General features: G+C 31.1%; 1 protein-coding gene across 1 annotated transcript in view; it reads right to left on the bottom strand.

Annotated features, from left to right (window-relative positions):
* Positions 1-11,743: 11,743 nt before the first annotated feature.
* LOC134701246 (next to BRCA1 gene 1 protein-like) overlaps positions 11,744-19,224 on the bottom strand; it is a 40,070-nt gene continuing 32,589 nt past the window's right edge. Inside the window, exons 15-16 of the mRNA XM_063562375.1 lie at positions 18,562-18,682; positions 11,744-14,660 (exon numbers count right to left, since the gene is read on the bottom strand). Of these exons, the coding sequence (XP_063418445.1) occupies positions 14,304-14,660; positions 18,562-18,682 (478 nt within the window). The 3' untranslated portion in view covers positions 11,744-14,303. The remainder of the gene's footprint in view (positions 14,661-18,561; positions 18,683-19,224) is intronic.

Here is a 19,224-nt window from a genome sequence, read left to right as displayed (position 1 = left end):
CGTATATGGTATTTCAAAAGAAATAACAGTATTTTTAATCATGTCCATATACACGGGTAGTAAGGTCGTCATATCGAGGAGCGTTTAGTACAGTGATTTTGTCATAGTTTGGATAAATTTGACATGACGGTGTTAAGTCTTTTTGATGACAATCAATGCAAAAATGTAAACATTGGGATATTTTGTAAACGGAACTTCTGATCATTAACTCAAGCTGGTAAGTATCTTTGTATAAAGTAAATATGTTAGTACATCACAAGTTGTTTCATATAGTTAATGATTTAAAACAGAACAAAGATTGCGTATGTCAAAACTTAAAACTTGCTAATTGGTTTATCGTGCATAAAAAAAGTATTTTCTTACAGTCTGTTACATCACATATATCTTCGTGATATAACACTGCGGTCAGTTATCTGAAAAAAGACCTACTTTTGCAATCAAATCCAAATTACTGAAATATCTGTGTCGTGGTTTGGTTCATTCGTGTCATGGTTAAGTTCATGTTCGACATGGTTCAGTTATGTAATTCGTGTCGTGTATAATGAAGAGTTGCTATCAAAATTAACAGAAATTGTTTTATTTGAAACACGAAAGGACATAAAAACGCACATATAATGTAGTAATATGCTATAAGTAGATGCAATATGATTGCCAATTATATAACTATCCACTTGAGATCAAATGACGTAGATGTTAGCAGCTATTTGTCATCAAGAGACCTTCAACATTCAACCATGAGCAAAACCATATTTCTTAGCAAGATATTAAAGGCTGCGACAAAATTCAATGTATAGCAATTTAAATTAGAAAACCATGAGCCTTATTTCTGTCCAAAATAAATAGCAAAATATGTTAAATACGATATTCACGGCATTATAGACACTGAACTTGAGACAGTATAAACAAAATGTTACAGAGTAAAACATGTTTGCGGGCTCCTCAACCTCTTCTTCGCCTTAACCATGCCACACATGTAAAACTCACCGGATCGGGTTTAAATAAGAAAATCAAGTAACAGAAACACTAAAAACACAAAATTAAGTACTGATATTTAGTGGGACCTAGTTTCAAACAAATAACAAATGATTAAAAGTCATGATTCTTAGATAGCTTCTTTTAAATTTCAGGCTGGAATTATGCTGCCAATATTGTGAGCATCTTTGCATTATGTCTAGCAATAAATAACGATATATATTTAACACTGTAGTTTCATTGAATAGCATTATATATATGAAACAATATTGAGAGGATCCTATTTTTCAATATTTGTTTCTTAATTTTTAAATCTTTTATTGCCGCAGTCATATATAAACTTTAATCCAAAAGAACTAACTTAACAATACTACGTTCATATATTTCAGCAGCTATGCAATGTTTGACCAACCCGGAAGATCTACTGCTAAACGTAAAAGTGCAATCGTGACCCATATGATGGATTAGCACATGGTGCTCAAGAAATTCGTCAGTACCATAAAAGAGCATGTTATGATATCTAAAAATGTCATTATCTTGAAAATGAGAAAATGTATCATTTAAACCTTATGAATGCTAGAAATGAATCAGTATCACCAACAGCTTCACATGACCCGTCTAAAGGGGCAATAGATGCAATTGCCTCTGAAAAGTTGTATGAGTCCAATTCAATGCATTTGTGTAAAATTTGGAGCCGTATCGTGTAAATAAATAAATTAAAAAAACAATTATGAATTTGACTGCGTTGTTTTTATGCTAAACATATTTAGTTACACAAATTGAAAAGAAGTTATAAACTTCGAAATCATGAAAATTTAAGTTTTCTACACAGACACCAAACAGGCATTCATGAGTGCTAAGTATTGTGAAAGGGAGGGTTTTACACATTTAATTTCAAAAACATATTTACTGAGTTGCGACTCACCAAAATGTCCAGAACCTAGTGACGCGACAATTTGTCCTATGTCATTCATTATTGTTTTACGCTATACTGATAATAGTTTGATGGTTTCAGATCTCTGGTTGTCTCTGTCCAATTTATTTACCCGTTTATAGAAACAGGCAGATACAGAGTTTGGCCTATATAATTTATCCTATTGTTGAAGAATTTATGTTTGTGATGTTGGTTTGCTGTCTCATTTATGTATTTCCTGCGTCATCTTACATTTGATATTACCTAGCAAATTAAAAATCAAATAAGCAAAAACGATAAACGGCAAATAAACTTATGCTGTCCTCTTAGTATCTTTTAGTTGGTTTTGTATTTGGTTTACTGTATCATGGACCTATTACCCCATATCTCCTTTTATTCATCATAAACTGGTTCAAAATTTAAAATAAAGAAAACCAACAAATGTATAGTTTTCCAGAAAAGAAAATGAAAAACAAGAATTACTTTTTGACTGGCTGTCACTTTTGAGTAGAAGTCTTAAGCTATTTGACAAGTGATGCCGCTCATGATATCCCCGGCAGAGTCAAGCAAGGACCTTTATCGCACCGCGGATAAATTATCACGTTGTGATTGGTTTAACGCCGTTACGTGGTGGCCCCCTATGAGACCGTAGGGGGTTAGTAAATTTCATAGGGGGTTCGTGACGGTGACGTCATTTATAAATGTTGTTGTGTTTCGTTGTTTATTTTACAACAAAACGCAGCAGAAAAAGTCTAGCGTGCAATAAATTCGTTATACGGTTAACTACTGACCCCCTACGGATTCATAGAGGGTGAATAAAATCCATAGGGGACTAGGCCTCCGGCCTCACCCCCTATGGATTTTACTAACCCTCTACGGATCCGTAGGGGGTCAGTAGCGAACCATATAACTTATAATGGAGAAAAGATTATATGTGAAACAGAAGCAACGCTTTGTCTTTTTTTTGTAAAATTATATCGAAAGCTAGTTTAAAAGAGCAGTGACTTTTCAATTTATATTGTAGAAAACTTACGAAAAGAAACATGACATGTTTAATTTACGCTTTAACGATTATACCCACTAAATTTGGATAAACAGGCTTTTTTTCTTCTCAGACAGTTAATATATAGTGTGACTTCGTTCAATAACAGGCGCTATCAATACAATTTTCAGTATCAAAGTGAAACACATATATATTTATTTCGATCTAAACCATGACAATCTTGACCAAAACCATGACGAATTTCTAGACTCTTAACCGAACCATGTCAATCGCTTAACCAAACCATAGCAATTTCAATATCTTGCTTATTCAGCGTTAATTTCGTGAAACAACAATTCCAATACAGATCGTTTGACCTCCACTACAGATTCAAGCATCTTATTTGCTTTTTGTCTGCTTGTGTGAATAGAACTGAGGCAATAATTTGGGGAAGCAACATAAATTAATCATGTCAAACTTATCCAAACTATGACAAAATCACTGTACTAAACGCTCCTCGATATGACGATCTTCCTAGCCGTGATATAATCCTTTCAAGGTAAAGCCAGTATGTAATGCAACATAGTCAAACAGACGCTTTTGAAGAACACATGAAGGAATATATTTCTAGGATTCGTTATACTTTTTGATTTTCAGACTCAAGCGGTCAAATATATCTGCCCCTTTGTGTAGTATGTTGCTTTAAACGTGTGATAGATACCAGGGTTTTATTTTTATTTCTCCAGACGCGCGTTTCGCCTACAAAAGACTCACCAGTGACGCTCAAATACAAAAAAGTGAAAAAGGCCAAGTAAAGTACGAAGTTGGAGAGCATTGAGGACCAAAATTCCTGAAAGTTTTGCCAAATACAGCTAAAGTAATTTATTCCTGAGGTAGAGAGCCTAAGTATTTCATAAAATTTAACAGATGCAACATTGAAAAAATACAAAGAGGCAAATATTCTTTCTTAAACATAAAGGGTGTAAAGCTTAGCTAGCTATTTTAAATTTTGGAACAGTAAAAACTCAATCCATTCTTAATATTCACGTTTAATTCAAGAAACTTACCTCGTTACGTTGTTCCATGTTACCTGTAAAGTATCTTCAACCAAGCTGTTATTTGAAAATCCAAAGTTTTAGAGACCACTGTGGACATTTACTCAACTTCTGTACGGCTCTATACCACACGCCCTTGAAACAGGATGTATCACCATGCTTGTTATTCCTTTGAGTGAAATAATGTATCAAGTGTTTTATATAAATCAGGTTGAAACTGAACAGGAAGTTTAACTGTATACCCTACTTTCTATTCTAATTTTTTATTCAACTCATTCTATTGAATGATGTTTTATTATCATCACAGTGAAACCAAATATATATATATCACAAAATGCGATCTTTATTAGCAAGAACGTTGAATTTAATGTTTTAAAAGAAAACAATAAATTTATAACAGCTTCAGCTTCAGATCCGGACATCCTGGCATTTACATTTTTCAAGGGGTGATGCTAATGGGAATCCTTCCGATTTATATCTATTTAAAGGTGATTACTGATTTTTTATATTGCCGATTATTTTTTAGAATCTTAGAATCCTTATAAATAATATAAGGCTTAATTTGATTTATTTTTTCCTTTTTATTAAAGAATTAGATTTATTTAAAAGTCATTGTTTTATTCTTTTAAATAATTATTATTTTTCAAAAATCATTTAAAATTATATATGCATTGAATGGGCTTGTGTCTCTAGTGTCTTTTTAGGCAGGAATCTAGTATATTTTTGGAATACTTTTATCTGAAATATAATACATGTCGTAAAACACTGGTAACATTCTTCTTACATGTCTAAACATAACATTCTCTGTTAAAAATAGAGGGAAAATAGTACTATTACATTTTCCCAGCATTAGGTTGGCCTTTTGTGTACTCAAGTCAGGTGAAGGAAGTCAACTTAGGAGCGCTGTGATTGGATGTAAGAGTACAATATATTCTTATATATATATATATCTATGAATAACTGCAGTGTGTATATTTACAATATAAATTTTGAAACCCATTGAAATATTTTCTACAGAATTATTCAAAAAGACTTCCAACATTTTATAAATCTGGTGAAAAATGACGGTGGGCATGGATCACAAGCACAGTTGGAAGTTGTCATGATACTATTTTGTTTCATTTTTCTAAACTGAATAATAAAGTACTAAGACCACACATAACTATTTGTTTCATGTTTTTATTATAAAGAGTGGTAAATTTAGAAAATGTTAGTATTTTCGCCGACTATGACAGAATAAATAGTTCCGTGTAACCTAGAAATTAAACGAATTGTTATAAGATCGTATAGAATAAGTACTTATATCCGGCCTTTGGTGATATTTCCTTATGAGAGATGTGATTTACATTATCATATATTTTCCCACTTGTTTCTTTTTCCGTTAAACTTCTAAATGGAAAAATCCTTTAAATTTTATATGTAAACTGTTAAAAATGATATACAAGTTTTTATTATTTCTTGTACATATACTTTGGATAATACGTCACAAAAATATCAGATTAATTCTTGACATAAGGCTGAAAATTCCCCCTTTTATCATAAACATCAATAGGGACAAATAACACTTAAGAAAAATGTTTGAATTGGACAAATCATTCGGTTTTAAACTATTTGTTTAATTAGTGTGACATTTGTCAATTTTTGTTATCGATCAGTAAACAATAAACGTGGACAAATAACGTTTGCCTACTATGACACAGCAACACCTCATTTATAATGTGGTCGTTTTATTGTCATTGTATGCTGTCTATTGTAGACTTCAATTATGTTTAAACCTTATCAATTCCCTTGGCGAATCTATACTACAGCATGGAAAAGTTTTATGTTCAGAGTACATGTAATTGTTTTTTGAAACCGTGTTTCAAAAATAAGATATGTTCGAGATAATTTGGCTAATATTTTAGATTCTTTATTTGTCATATGGATGTTGGCATTTGTCTTGTCTTTCAATTTTGCATTATGAGCGTTCCTTGTGATGGTAAATCCAGACAAGTGCTTCAGACACATAACATTTATTTAGTGCTATTTTCATTTTGAATAAGGAGAGAAATACTACGAAATAAAAAAAAAAATGAAATACCAGTAGTGAAATTCTGTAGCTTAATATTTTATAACTTAAATTTTGTTTTTATACGTTGATATTTCTCAGTTCCAAGATGACTATAATTTCTGAGTTGACATTTCGCACTTTGTACTTCCAGTTGACATTATTTAGTTACAAATTGACATATCAGGTACAACCATATCATGTTGACATTTCTCAGGGACAACTTGATATTGCACAGTTACAACCTGATATCAAATAACATTTCTCAGTTACAACTTAACAATTCCAGGTACAACTTGAAATGTTTTCACATACAACTTGATACTAATCGACTTTAAAGTCGCATTTCTTATATCTAAGTTGTACATAGAACATACGAACTTGTAAGACCAATTTTTTTTATTGAAATTGCAAAATGAAAGTGAGACATTTCAATTGCTATGGATTTTAGTGTTGATATTCAAAATCATATTAATTTTGACAACATATGTTAAAATCTCATAAATTGATTAAGAAAATATAGAGAACAATCAAGCAAACAAACGAAACTGAGGAAATCGCATTACATCATCAAAGAGCGACACTCGTACATCGACTTGACAAGACGTTTTTTTTTTAAATATTTATGTCAGAGCATATACAAAAGAGGCAATATAAGATCATTTATTTAAGACTTTTTAGTGAGGCGGACAGGCTTATGAATCCAAGCTCTTCGAATTTCATTCGAAAACCACGTTTAGATATTTTTGTTACACTTAAGTGTGTTTGTTGTTTCGTTGATTTCCTTTTGAAGTTGATGTTTTACCCTCGGTTTAAATTTGTTACCCGGAATTAGTTTTCTTTCAATCGATTTATGACTTTCTCAAACAGCGGTATACTACTGTTTCCTTTATTTGATAATCATCATGTTTAATGATGTATCAGCTGAAGCAACAGCATATTAATATAATGTTCAGGATATCAGCCTTCTTTTGGTCACAAAAAAATTGAATATATTGTGAATCTTTAATTTGGAGAGAGTTTGTCATCTGTTTGTATGAATATTACTTTTTGTGGGTGGATCAATTGTTTTTCTTAAGTAAATTTTAAAGATTCAAATAAGTAACGATGATTATCTTGGTCATTGAAAACTACTATATACAATATGCAATACGTTTAAAACACTGGCATTAGTGATCACAGTGACACCCCTACTTATATATTACAACAATTTCAGGAAATATTTATAAACAGGAAATAAATAAGTACGTCTTTATTTCAATATTGATTTATAATTCATCAAACTAAAATATGAAATGTCATCTGACTTTGTTTGCAGTTAATTCGTGGTATTTTTTAAGAGTCAATTCTAAAATATGCGTCTGTCTGGAACCATGCAAAGAATTCAGATATCAAGATATTCAAGAGAGCAAAACGTTCAGTTATTTGTAAGAGTTGACACCAAATATATCCATTTTAACTACAGAACATCGACTAGACACCGCAATTCAATGAACTTTGAAGGATTTATTACGTTATTTACTCAGTTAGAATTCAAAACTAGGTTTTCTTTAAAATGTGTATAGACTTTAGATTGAAGTGTAACAGCGATATGAGTAAACTTCAAATGTTGAAAGTGTGTGAAAGTCTGAATGTTTTCCTTGTACTTGTAGTTATTTATTTTTTTTGATAAATGTTTTAATATGTTGGGGAAACTTTTAAAAAAATGATGTTTTTGTTTTAATATCGTTTATGCTCTTTTAAAAAATTCTTTAAGTTTGTGGTCAAATTTTCTCGTTCGAATGCCATTATAATAATCAAACGGAATAGTGAAACATTTATGATTTTTGTTTATAATTATGCGTCATGCTTGAACACCTTCTACAAGTTAAATTTAAATAGGAAAACATTATAAAAGGGTTCATATCGATTCATGCACAATGCCTCCCCGTTCACACTACTGTGATTTATTCGTTTGATTTCTTTTAGACGATTTTTCAATTTCACATTGGAAATGGTGGTATAAAGTAAAATCACAAAAATACTGAACTTAGAGGAAAATCAATTCGGAAAGTCCACAATCATATGGCAAAATCAATTAATAAAACGCATCAAAAACGAATGGACAAGAACTGTCATATTCCTGACTCGGTACAGGCATTTTCAAATGTAGACGCGTATTCGCCTTTCATATTCTATATGGTGGCGAAAACGCGAAAAGACGAAGTCGAAAACGCGAAAGACGAAGTCGGAAAAGCGAAAAGACGAAGTCGAAACGGCAATCGATTTCGCGTTTTCGACTTCGCCTTTTCACGTTTTCGCTTTATCGACTTCGCGATTTCGCGTTTTCGCGTTTTCGCGTTTTTGCGTTTTCGCATTTTCGCGTTTTCGTATTTTCGCGTTTTCGCGATTTCACCTTTTCGCCTTTTGTGTTTTTACGATATACATATTATTATTACATAACATTTTAAATATAATTGGAAACAAGACTACAAAGTATAAGTCATTCAAATGATTGTCATATAAATTTCATATCTGAAGTATTTAATTTTTTTCATAAATTTAACAATTTCTTTACATTCTTTATTGACAATTACTGAACAAATTAAAAAAACAGATGCATTTGTATTTTTTTTTTTTTTGTATAAAATACCTTTGAATATACAATTTGTTGGAAGTTATACTTTGGAAATTTTAGAATAAATGAAATCAATCGTTATTATCGCCTTGTTTACTTAAAATACATAATATTTCATTTAATGCTCTATTTTATCTAAAGGCGAAAAGGCTAAAGTACGAAAACGCGAAAACGCGGAATCGCGAAAAATTGAAAACGAGAAATCGCGAAGTCGAAAACGCGAAAACGCGAAAAAGCGAAGTCGATAGACTTCGCGTTTTCGACTTCGCGTTTTGCAGATGAGCCGGTTATGTACCGTTGTTTGTGAAGTTAAGGTATCCAATAGAAACGAGGTAAGTCCTCCGATTTATTGTTCAATGCAAGAGGGACGAAAAATACCAAAGGGAGCGTGAAACCAATAGATCGAAAACAAACTGACAAAGCCATGGCCCAAAATAAAAAGACGAGCAGACAAATAACAGGACAGAACATAGAAAACTAAAAACTAAGCAACACGATCCCATCAAAAACTGGGGGTGATCGCAGGTGTTCCGGAAGGTTAAGCAGACTCTGCTCCATGTGTGGCACCCGGCCGTTCATTGAAGCCATGAAGCCACAAGACACTCGTTTTAATAGGTTTTTACAAACAAAGACAATTTAACATTATTATATTAAACAACATACTTAATATGAAGAGGTGATATGTTTTATTCATATTGTTAACATTTTATGTATATATAGAGAGCCTTAATGAAAATTTGTTTAATCCAAATGAGTTACTCTCTTTAAATAAAGCTATTATTATTATTATTATTATTATTATTATTATTATTATTATTATATAAATTTCGCAGCATCTTTGTCTCTGAAAACGGACTTTGGTCGATTATTGACAGTTTTTCAACTTATGAATGCAACGTTCTATCAGAGACCTGGTTGTTTTGACGCATTCTGACAACGTTTTATCTTCTTCTCGTTGGGTTAAATCACAACAAACAAGGAAAGATGGTCATTGTTCTTTTATTCAACATTTCAACATTTTTTTCAGGCGCTTTCGGGTACAATTCAATTTGCAAGTAAACCTGGTGGTTATATAATGAACATTTTGTAACATTTATATTGTTATACAGTGCTGCTATTGTTGAAGCTGATATTGATGTGTTTCCCTCTGTTTTAGTTTGCAACCCCGATTTTTTTTTTCTCTCAATCGGTTGATAAATTTTCAACCGCGGTATACTACTGTTGCCTTATTTGTATGGTTTATATATATAACATACAAATTAAGATTTTAACAAATGATCTGAGTTGTGTTAACATTGTCAATTACATAATATATTTATATATATGAAGGCTCTCAGGATGAACTTATCTTAATGGAACTATTCCCTGTTTACCATGAAACAACTCATTGCAAATCTTAATACATGATTCTTCATCTACATGACAAACGTTATTTCCCTTTTTCCAATCTATTTAGAGTCATATGTCCTGAACAGTAAAGTGAAGAAACAAGAGTGTACACGCTGAAATGTATCGCCTTCTTTACTTACCATTGATGTTATGTTGATAGTCCTAAATATAAAGCTTTACTAAAACTATCACTTCGACTTAACATGATCCAAGAAAATGAGGTCATTGTCATATAAACCAAACGAAAAATACATGAACACCTTTTAATCATTCAATACACTAAATAAAGTTGACCTATTGCTTATAGTTGCTAAGAAACACACTTAACCAATAAAACAAAACATTGACCAATGAACCATGAAAATTTGGTAAAGATCAGATGAACCATGCTTGGCAGACTTGTACAGCTTACAATTCTTTCATACAACAGATAAAGTTGACCTATTGCTTCTAGTTTCAGAAGAAAAAAAAACCCACAAAAACTTAACACTGAGCAATGAACCTTGAAAATGTGGTCAATTTCAAATAAAACCTGTGAAACTGACATGTACATTATAAAATATTTTCATACATCAAAGATAGTTAACCTATTACATAAAGTATAAAGAATCATTTTCTATGTTCAGTGGACCGTGAATATGAAGTAAAATCTCTTTGGCATTTAAATTAGAAAGATCATATCATAAAGAACATGTGTACTAAGTTTCAAGTTGATTGGACCTCGACCAAAAACTTTAACCTGAAGCAGGACAGACGGACGAACGAACAGACGGATGAATGAACGGACAGACGAACGGACGAACGAACGAACGAACAGACGCACATACCAGAAAACATAATGCACATAAATGCAAAAACTTAACTTTGACCACTGACCCTAAAAATGAGGCCAAGGTCAGACGACACCTGCCAGCTAGACATGTACCCCTTACAATCATTTCATACATTAAATATAGTAGACCTTTTGCATACATTATAATAAAAACACCAAAACACAACAATTTAACTAAAACCACAGATTCATGAAAATGAGGTCAAGGTCAGATGACATCTGCCAGTTGGACATGTACACCTTACAATCCTTCCAAATATACTAGACCTATTGCTTGTAGTATCTGAGATATGGACTTGACCACCAAAACTTAACCTTGCTCACTGATCCATAAAAATTTGTTTGAGATCAAGTGAAAACTGTCTAATGGGCATGAGGAGCTTGCAAGGTATGCACATACCAAATATGGTTATCCTCTTATTCATAATAAGAGATAAATTAACATTACAAAAAATCTTTAACTTTTTTTCAAGTAGTCCCTTAACCATGAAAATGGGGTCAAAGACATTGACCCTGTGACAGACAAAAACTTCGTAACATAATGCATTTATATACAAAGTATAAAACATGCAGATCTTCCACTTTCTAAAACATAAAGCTTTTAGAAAGTTAGAAAACACTGCTACCCAATCACTATCCCAATGGCAAGCTTTCTGTGACAAAAGACACATACTTGACAAAAACCATTTCAAATTCAACTCCATTTTGCAACCGCAACTTTATATTACAATTTGAAAAGCATTGGTTAAAGTGATGCTACCCTAATAAGATCTTGGTAATTGTATTTTGGAAATAAGTAACATAACATTTGGGACATACTTAAGAATTTGAATATTTATTTGTGGACAGATGTACAGTTTTATCTACAGAAAGACAAGTGTATAGCTTAAAAGGTCCCCTCTGCCTAGTGGTTGAGGCATAAAAAACACCTGTAGATATATGCAATAATGTTTATTGTTATGAAAGACATTGTAAACATTTAATAAAACAGAAAGACTATGTGAACCTACTATAAATTCTAGATATGCTTTGCTAACATACTCTATTAATTAACAAAACTTTTTTTTTAAAGCCTGAAAAATCATTGCCATATTGGGCAATTCTCCATTAAAATAAGAAAACATATTTTACTGTTTATACCATTAAACTGCATTTAAAAATACCTTTAAAATTCATGAACTGATTCATGATCAACATATTGTAAACCAGAGTATTTTTGGGTATACTGTTTTTTTGCATTTAGCTATTTTTCACAGTGACATATTTGTATCATTTTCAATACTAAGTGTATTCATACAAGTGAAAATTATTATTTACAATACTTGGCATTTTTTACATTACTGTTCTCGCTTTTTGTTGCAGATAAAATTGTTCTTTAAAATAAGGTAATTTTCACTATCACTCTATCAGAACATATTAACTTACTTATTTCCTTCACTATTAAGGTTTCATAAGCTTTGTAAATTTTGAATTTTGCATATACATTTTCGAAAAATGCAATCATTTTTACACAATAAGTTACTTCTTTTCATAAGCTTTGAAAATTCTAGATTTTGCATAAAAATTACAATGTTTTTTTTTTCATTTATGCATATGTTTTAAAATATTAAACATTTCATATACAATTGAAGTTTTATTGGCCAAGGCCAAAATACTTTAGACAAAGGTGAATTGATATTTATAAAGCAGATATTTGTTATTCATTTGAACCTAAAACATATTGTCAGTCTGTTTACATGCCATTTCAGATTAAGCTTATTAAACTACCAACTTTCAGTACAGGGGAGGTAATCCAAACAAACAATAGACTAATGAAATCATGTTTCCTTAGTAACCAATAAATGAAAAATTTGAATATCATGACAGACTATTTAGTCGGTAATATAATTCTGTGTTACTTTGAAATGAATTTTGATAAAAAATTTCCAGACAAATAAGTTTATATTGTACATTAATATGACTTTCCATCATTACATGACTATCTGTATGGATAAATACATGCACGTCTCTCAAAAATCAACAGTGCTGTTAATTCAGATATTTTTATGGAAAAAATTAACCAAAAACACATACATCTTCAAACTGACAAATATTTTTAACTTAATAAAAGAAAAAGTCCCCTATATAATAACATGAATATATCTTATATACAATAGATTCCAGTGTTTACAGATTATTAGTAATTTTGAATAACTTATTCTGAAAATTTTTATCTGTGATTTTAATAGACACAAACTGTAATAAAAACATAAATATTTGTTTAACATGTTATAATTGCTAATTATGTATTTCAATCAGTTCTCATGGGTTAAAATTTTCACAAAACCAATAAACAGCAAATATTTACACAAAAATCCTGTTTTGCATGAAATAGTCTTCCCATTATCACAAAGCACTAATACACAAATTCAATAAATCATAAAATAAAAGTTAAAGTATTAATAAAAGAATATACATAAAAATCAAATAAGAGGAAATAACTAAACAACAACAAAAAATTCACCAATCACAGAATTCACAATGTATCATAAACATTATAACGATTCTATTTACATACACAATATAAAATAAATATAGTGAGTTTTTTGAAGAACAATATTTTTTGGATGTGATTCCTAATTGAAAATGTAGCACAACTTCCAAAGTAAGTATCAAGTTTCAATTATTTTTTTTTTAACACTTAAAATGAATGGGTAGAATTCTTATATCGAATTCCTGAATAAAGTTTTGGGATGGAAGAGAAATGATTTTTATTAATCAAAATCTGTACATACACTTCTAATAATTAAAGGAAAGGAAAAGCATTAAATTTTGTATTTGCTGCAGTTCATCACACCTTGTCTTTAATCTAGAGCAGACATACAGGTTTTAGGTGTACCTAACTAATAAAAAACTAAAAATCACATATAAATCTAACAAATTTTTTTTATGAAAAAACAACATTAAACAAAGGTACATGTATCATAACAATTGTATTACAAATATTGTGAAATTATTTAAATATCTTGTGTATACTTAACACAAAATATAACATTTCATAATCAAGCAATATTTACATTTGAAGCCCAATGTGCATAATGAGAGACCAACCTTCAATCAACAAAGAATATAACAAATATTTTCCTATATATTTTTCTTCAATAAAACAGTAAGTAAAATTAACAATATCTATTTATCTAATGGCTTCTCAGAATATAAAAAGATAAAAAAAAATATATGTAAGAAAAAATTATTTCAATTTCAGCTGAAGTTTTAGATAGTGTATGTGCATGTATCACTTTTCATAAATTATAAATTGCAGAAGAAATTTCACATTTTATCAATAAAGATCAAATCAAGTATAAAGGATAATCTATTAAACATTGAATAAAGTTTCAAAAAATGTTTAAAACAAAAAGTTTTAAATATAAGGTTCCTGTCAAACTCCATATCTATATGCATCCACTGATTTTAAGCAAAGTCTAAAAACTAAGTCCTTTCCCATGGCAACAGCAAACTAATGTCGCTGTGCCATCCAATCATTTTCTGTTGTTGACAACAATTCTTGTACGACAGTCTCCACATCATCGTTATGTTTTTTCAGAAGTTTTTCATTCAATTCACGATTACAAAATCCCATTTCTTTAAGCTTAGCCATTGGTCCTGCTTCTTTTGGAGGTTGCCATTTGTCACTTTTTGGTTTCCACTCAGATTTTGGTGGTTTGTAATCTGCATTTGGCGCTTTCCATGGTTCTGCTTCCTTGTTAGCTTCATCTTTGGGTTTCCAGTCAGATTGTGGTGGTTTAAAGTCACTCTCTTTTGGTTTCCATGACGATGTTGGAGGTTTGTAACTATTTGTTTTTCCACTAGCATTCTGCAGAAGATAACAGAACAATATATTTAATTAAATTACCAGAACATTTAGAACCAGATGCTCCGCAGGGCGTAGCTTTATACAACCGCAGAGGTTGAACCCTGAACAGTTGGGGCAAGTATGGACACAACATTCAAGCTGGATTCAGCTCTAAATTTGGATTGTGATTAAATAGTTGACACAGCATAGGTTTCTGACACAGAATGAATGTGTTCTAATGAAATTAAAATTTTTGTTTTCTCTTAGAGCAATTCACTATGCTGTTGAATATTATTCCTCTCAAAAAAAATGTTTGAAGAAATTTTCTTTTTATTTATGAAATTTCAAATGAGAAAATTGAACCCAATTTTTTTAATCACATCCCCCTTTCCCTTATTCCAAAACTAATCTCAATTAAAATTTCTAATGGAGTTTGCAACAATTACTACTCATTTAAATACATTATAAAATATTAAAAAGATGTAAAAAAACTGCTTGTTATCACTGAATGGTAAAGATTATTTTAATTTATCAGTTGGTAGTAAAAAGTGAATATACATTGTATATTGTATGTATAACAAAGATTTAAGTTGATTCTGGACAAAGAAAGATAACTCCAAATAAAAATAAATCTTACAATTAGATATTTCTTGCTTTCTATTCTGGACAAAGAAAGATAACTCTAATTAAAAACAAAATTGCTATTTCACAATATTTTGCAATAAGATATTTCTTGCCATTGCGCAATACTGTGCAATTGAAAAGACTTGCTATTGCACAAAACTTAATATAATAATTTTAGATCCTGATTTGGACCAACTTGAAAACTGGGCCCAGAATCAAAAATCTAAGTACATGTTTGGATTCAGCATATCAAAGAACCCTAAGATTTCAATTTTTGTTAAAATCAAACTAAGTTTAATTTTGGACCCTTTGGACTTTAATGTAGACCAATTGGAAACAAGACCAAAAATGAGGAATCTACATACACAGTTAGATTTGGCATATCAAAAAAACCCATTTATTCAATTTTTGATGAAATCAAACAAAGTTTAATTTTGGACCCCGATTTGGACCAACTTGAAAACTGGGCCAATAATCAAGATTCTAAGTACATTTTTAGATTCAGCATATCAAAGAACCCAACCGATAAATTTTTTGTCAAAATCAAACGAAGTTTAATTTTGGACCCTTTGGACCTTAATGTAGACCAATTTGAAAACGGGACCAAAAGTTAAAAATCTACATACACAGTTAGATTCGACATATCAAAGAACCCCAATTATTCAATTTTGATGAAATCAAACAAAGTTTAATTTTGGACCCTTTGGGCCCCTTATTTCTAAACTGTTGGGACCAAAACTCCCAAAATCATTACCAACCTTCCTTTTATGGTCATAAACCTTGTGTTTAAATTTCATAGATTTCTATTTACTTATACTAAAGTTATGGTGCGAAAACCAAGAAAAATGCTTATTTGGGTCCCTTTTTGGTCCCTAATTCCTAAACTGTTGGGACCTAAACTCCCAAAATCAATCCCAACCTTTCTTTTGTGGTCATAAACCTTGTGTCAAAATTTCATAGATTTCTATTAACTTAAGCTAAAGTTATAGTGCGAAAACCAAGAAAATGCTTATTTGGGCCCTTTTTGGCCCCTAATTCCTAAAATGTTGGGACCAAAACTCCCAAAATCAATACCAACCTTCCTTTTGTGGTCATAAACCTTGTGATAAAATTTTATAGATTTATATTCACTTTTACTAAAGTTAGAGTGCGAAAACTAAAAGTATTCGGACGACGACGACGACGACGACGACGACAACGACGCCAACGTGATAGCAATATACGACGAAAATTTTTTCAAAATTTGCGGTCGTATAAAAATAAAAGTTGGTGTATTGACTGTACTTCACTTGTCATAAAATGATTTAGATTTGACATAATGTTGTTGGGCTTCCAACAGGTTGTAAATTACAAATTTTTCAAGAAAAAAATATCTCACAAACAGGCTTTGAAAATTTTTACAAAATGCATGCTTCCAAAATGTTGTATGTGAACTTGAACATTTTTGTAAATAGCAGTGAAATAAAAACTTTGACATTTCTGGATTATATAAGAACTTTAATTGTTTTCACAGAAATAATGAAATGTATGATTATTTTATTCCCAAAGCCATTATACAACAATTTTCAAGTTTTCATACAACATTTTGGAAATAAACTTTACAAATAACTGACATTGGTAATTTTGTAATATGTCTTATTTCACACATTTTGATTGGTCTAACTGTATGCTATTTTGTAATACCAAAGATTTCCTCCCGCCCAGACCATTGATGTCAAAAAAGTATTTTTAGCCAAAAAGTCAAATACAACATTTTGGAAGCCTGGCGACAATATTTACTAATTGATTGACTGATTGATGGTGTTTAATGTCACTTTAAAGTGATAAGAAACGAGTGACCGGTGAAAAATAATGTTCTTCCAATTCTTAAACCAATGCATACAAAAATCATAAACTTAGTCTTCTGTGCTCGAATTTTTCATTTTTTTCGTGTAAATTTCGTATAATCATCATTTTTTTTTTCAATCGGTCAGTGTTGTTGTGAAAATATGGCAGGTAATTAAAGTTCGTGTTTTGAAGCCGAAGTTTAACGATTGTCACCTGTTTGTCAACAATTGACGAAAAATAAACAAAAAAGCATGGAAATTAAGCACGTGTTTAAAATGTAAATTCAGATAATAGTTTATTTTAAGGACATCCATGCGTATTGTGGTCACCGGATTTTTACGAGATGGGTCACACTGAGGTCACCTTGCATACGGAAAATATATCGGGGGAATTGCTTGCTGGAAGGAAGCAATTCAAATAAAGTAAACTTCTTCTAAATATGAATAAATTAAAGAATTTTCTTCAGAAAAAAGTATATGTACATAAGTTTAAAATGAAAACTATCCATTGAGTTATAAAAAACATATGCATTATTTTTTTTTTGATTTGAGGTTTCTTATGACTTTAAGCACTCTTGTCTATAAAATGGTGGCTAAGTTTATATTGGTGGTGGAGTTTGGAGTGGCTAGAGATAACATAGACCTTTGACTAAATATTTACTTCAGCCATAGTATAATTTTTTTTGCACAAGGTAGAAAGAAACTTTGACTTATCTTCCTTACCTTCTTAATAAGTTCTGGACAACAATGTATGGAAACTTTCTTGGGCCATCATATAAAATTTAACATAAGTTCTGTAAGGCAAAAATAAACTAGGCTCATGACTGCCATATTTAGAAAGGTTCTTTGACCATAAATAACCTTTGACCTTACTTCCTGACCTACCTGGTACGTTTTTGCCTGCAATGTATATAAAGTTTCTTTGACCTTACATAATCACCTCCCTAGTAAGTTCTTGCCTGCCAAGTGCAGTAAACTTTTTTGACCTCAAATAACCTTTGACCTTAGTTCCCAACATTTCTGGTACGTTCTTTCCTACCATGTATGGAAAGTTTCTTTGACCTTAAATAACCTTTGACCTAACATCTTGATCTACCTGGTAAGTTCTTGTCTGCCAAGTGTAGAAAACTTCTTAGACCTTAAATAACCTTTGACCTTACTTTCTCACCTCTGTAGCAAGTTCTTGCCTACCAAGTGTAGAAAACCTACAATACTTCTTTGATTTAACATCTTGACCTACCTGGTGTGTTCTTGTCTGTCATGTGATGAAAACTGAATTTGACTTTAAATAACCTTTGACTTTACTTTCTCACCTCCCTTGCAAGTTCTTGCCTACCAAGTGTAAAAAACTTCTTTGACCTTAAATAACCTTTGACCTACTTGGTAAGTTCTAAACTGCCAAGTGTAGAAAACTTATTTGACCTACCTGGTATGTTCTTGCCTGCCAAGTGTAGAAAACTTTTTTGACCTACCTGGTATGTTCTTGCCTGCCAAGTGTAGAAAACTTCCTTAGCTGTAGTATAGGCATTAGCTGCAGCTTTGTTGGCAGCTTTTACTGCAGTGTGCATCATCTGATTCACAAGTTCTGCTGGTCTGCAAATACGAAGAAAAACATGAACAGTTTTTGCCTTTACTGTTAAAAAAATTGAGGAGAATTCTGTTTTCACACTTAACAATAACCATATGTTTATTGGAGTAATAAAGGTTATTTTGAAGGCTATTTTATAAATGTAATATCTCTTAATACTTTGCAAAATAAGGCACTCACATCAATCAAGGAAACAATTTCTGGAATTATGAGCCATATATCATGGCATGAAAATGATAACATTTATATGGTGTTCTTGAACTGACAGTAACTTGTAGACTGATGAAACTTACATTAATTGAATTGATGCCCCTTTCAATGTTGAACCCTAGTGGACTAACATTTAAATCATATTTATTATTTATTAATGCAATATAAATTCTGATGAGAATTCTTACTTTTATTTTTGAAGCATCCATGTTCTTATACCAGATGTTAACATGAGAGCAATTAAATAAGAAACAAGTACAGAATATAGCTGCACGTCCATGTACATTGAGTTTTAAGTGTTTCATAAGGGTCTTGCAAGATCGATGCAACAATTAAA

This window comes from Mytilus trossulus, unplaced genomic scaffold (assembly GCF_036588685.1).
Source record: "Mytilus trossulus isolate FHL-02 unplaced genomic scaffold, PNRI_Mtr1.1.1.hap1 h1tg000234l__unscaffolded, whole genome shotgun sequence".
NCBI classification, from domain to species: domain Eukaryota; kingdom Metazoa; phylum Mollusca; class Bivalvia; order Mytilida; family Mytilidae; genus Mytilus; species Mytilus trossulus.
Note: the sequence above shows the minus strand (reverse complement) of the source record. Positions and strands in the feature narration are given on the sequence as shown.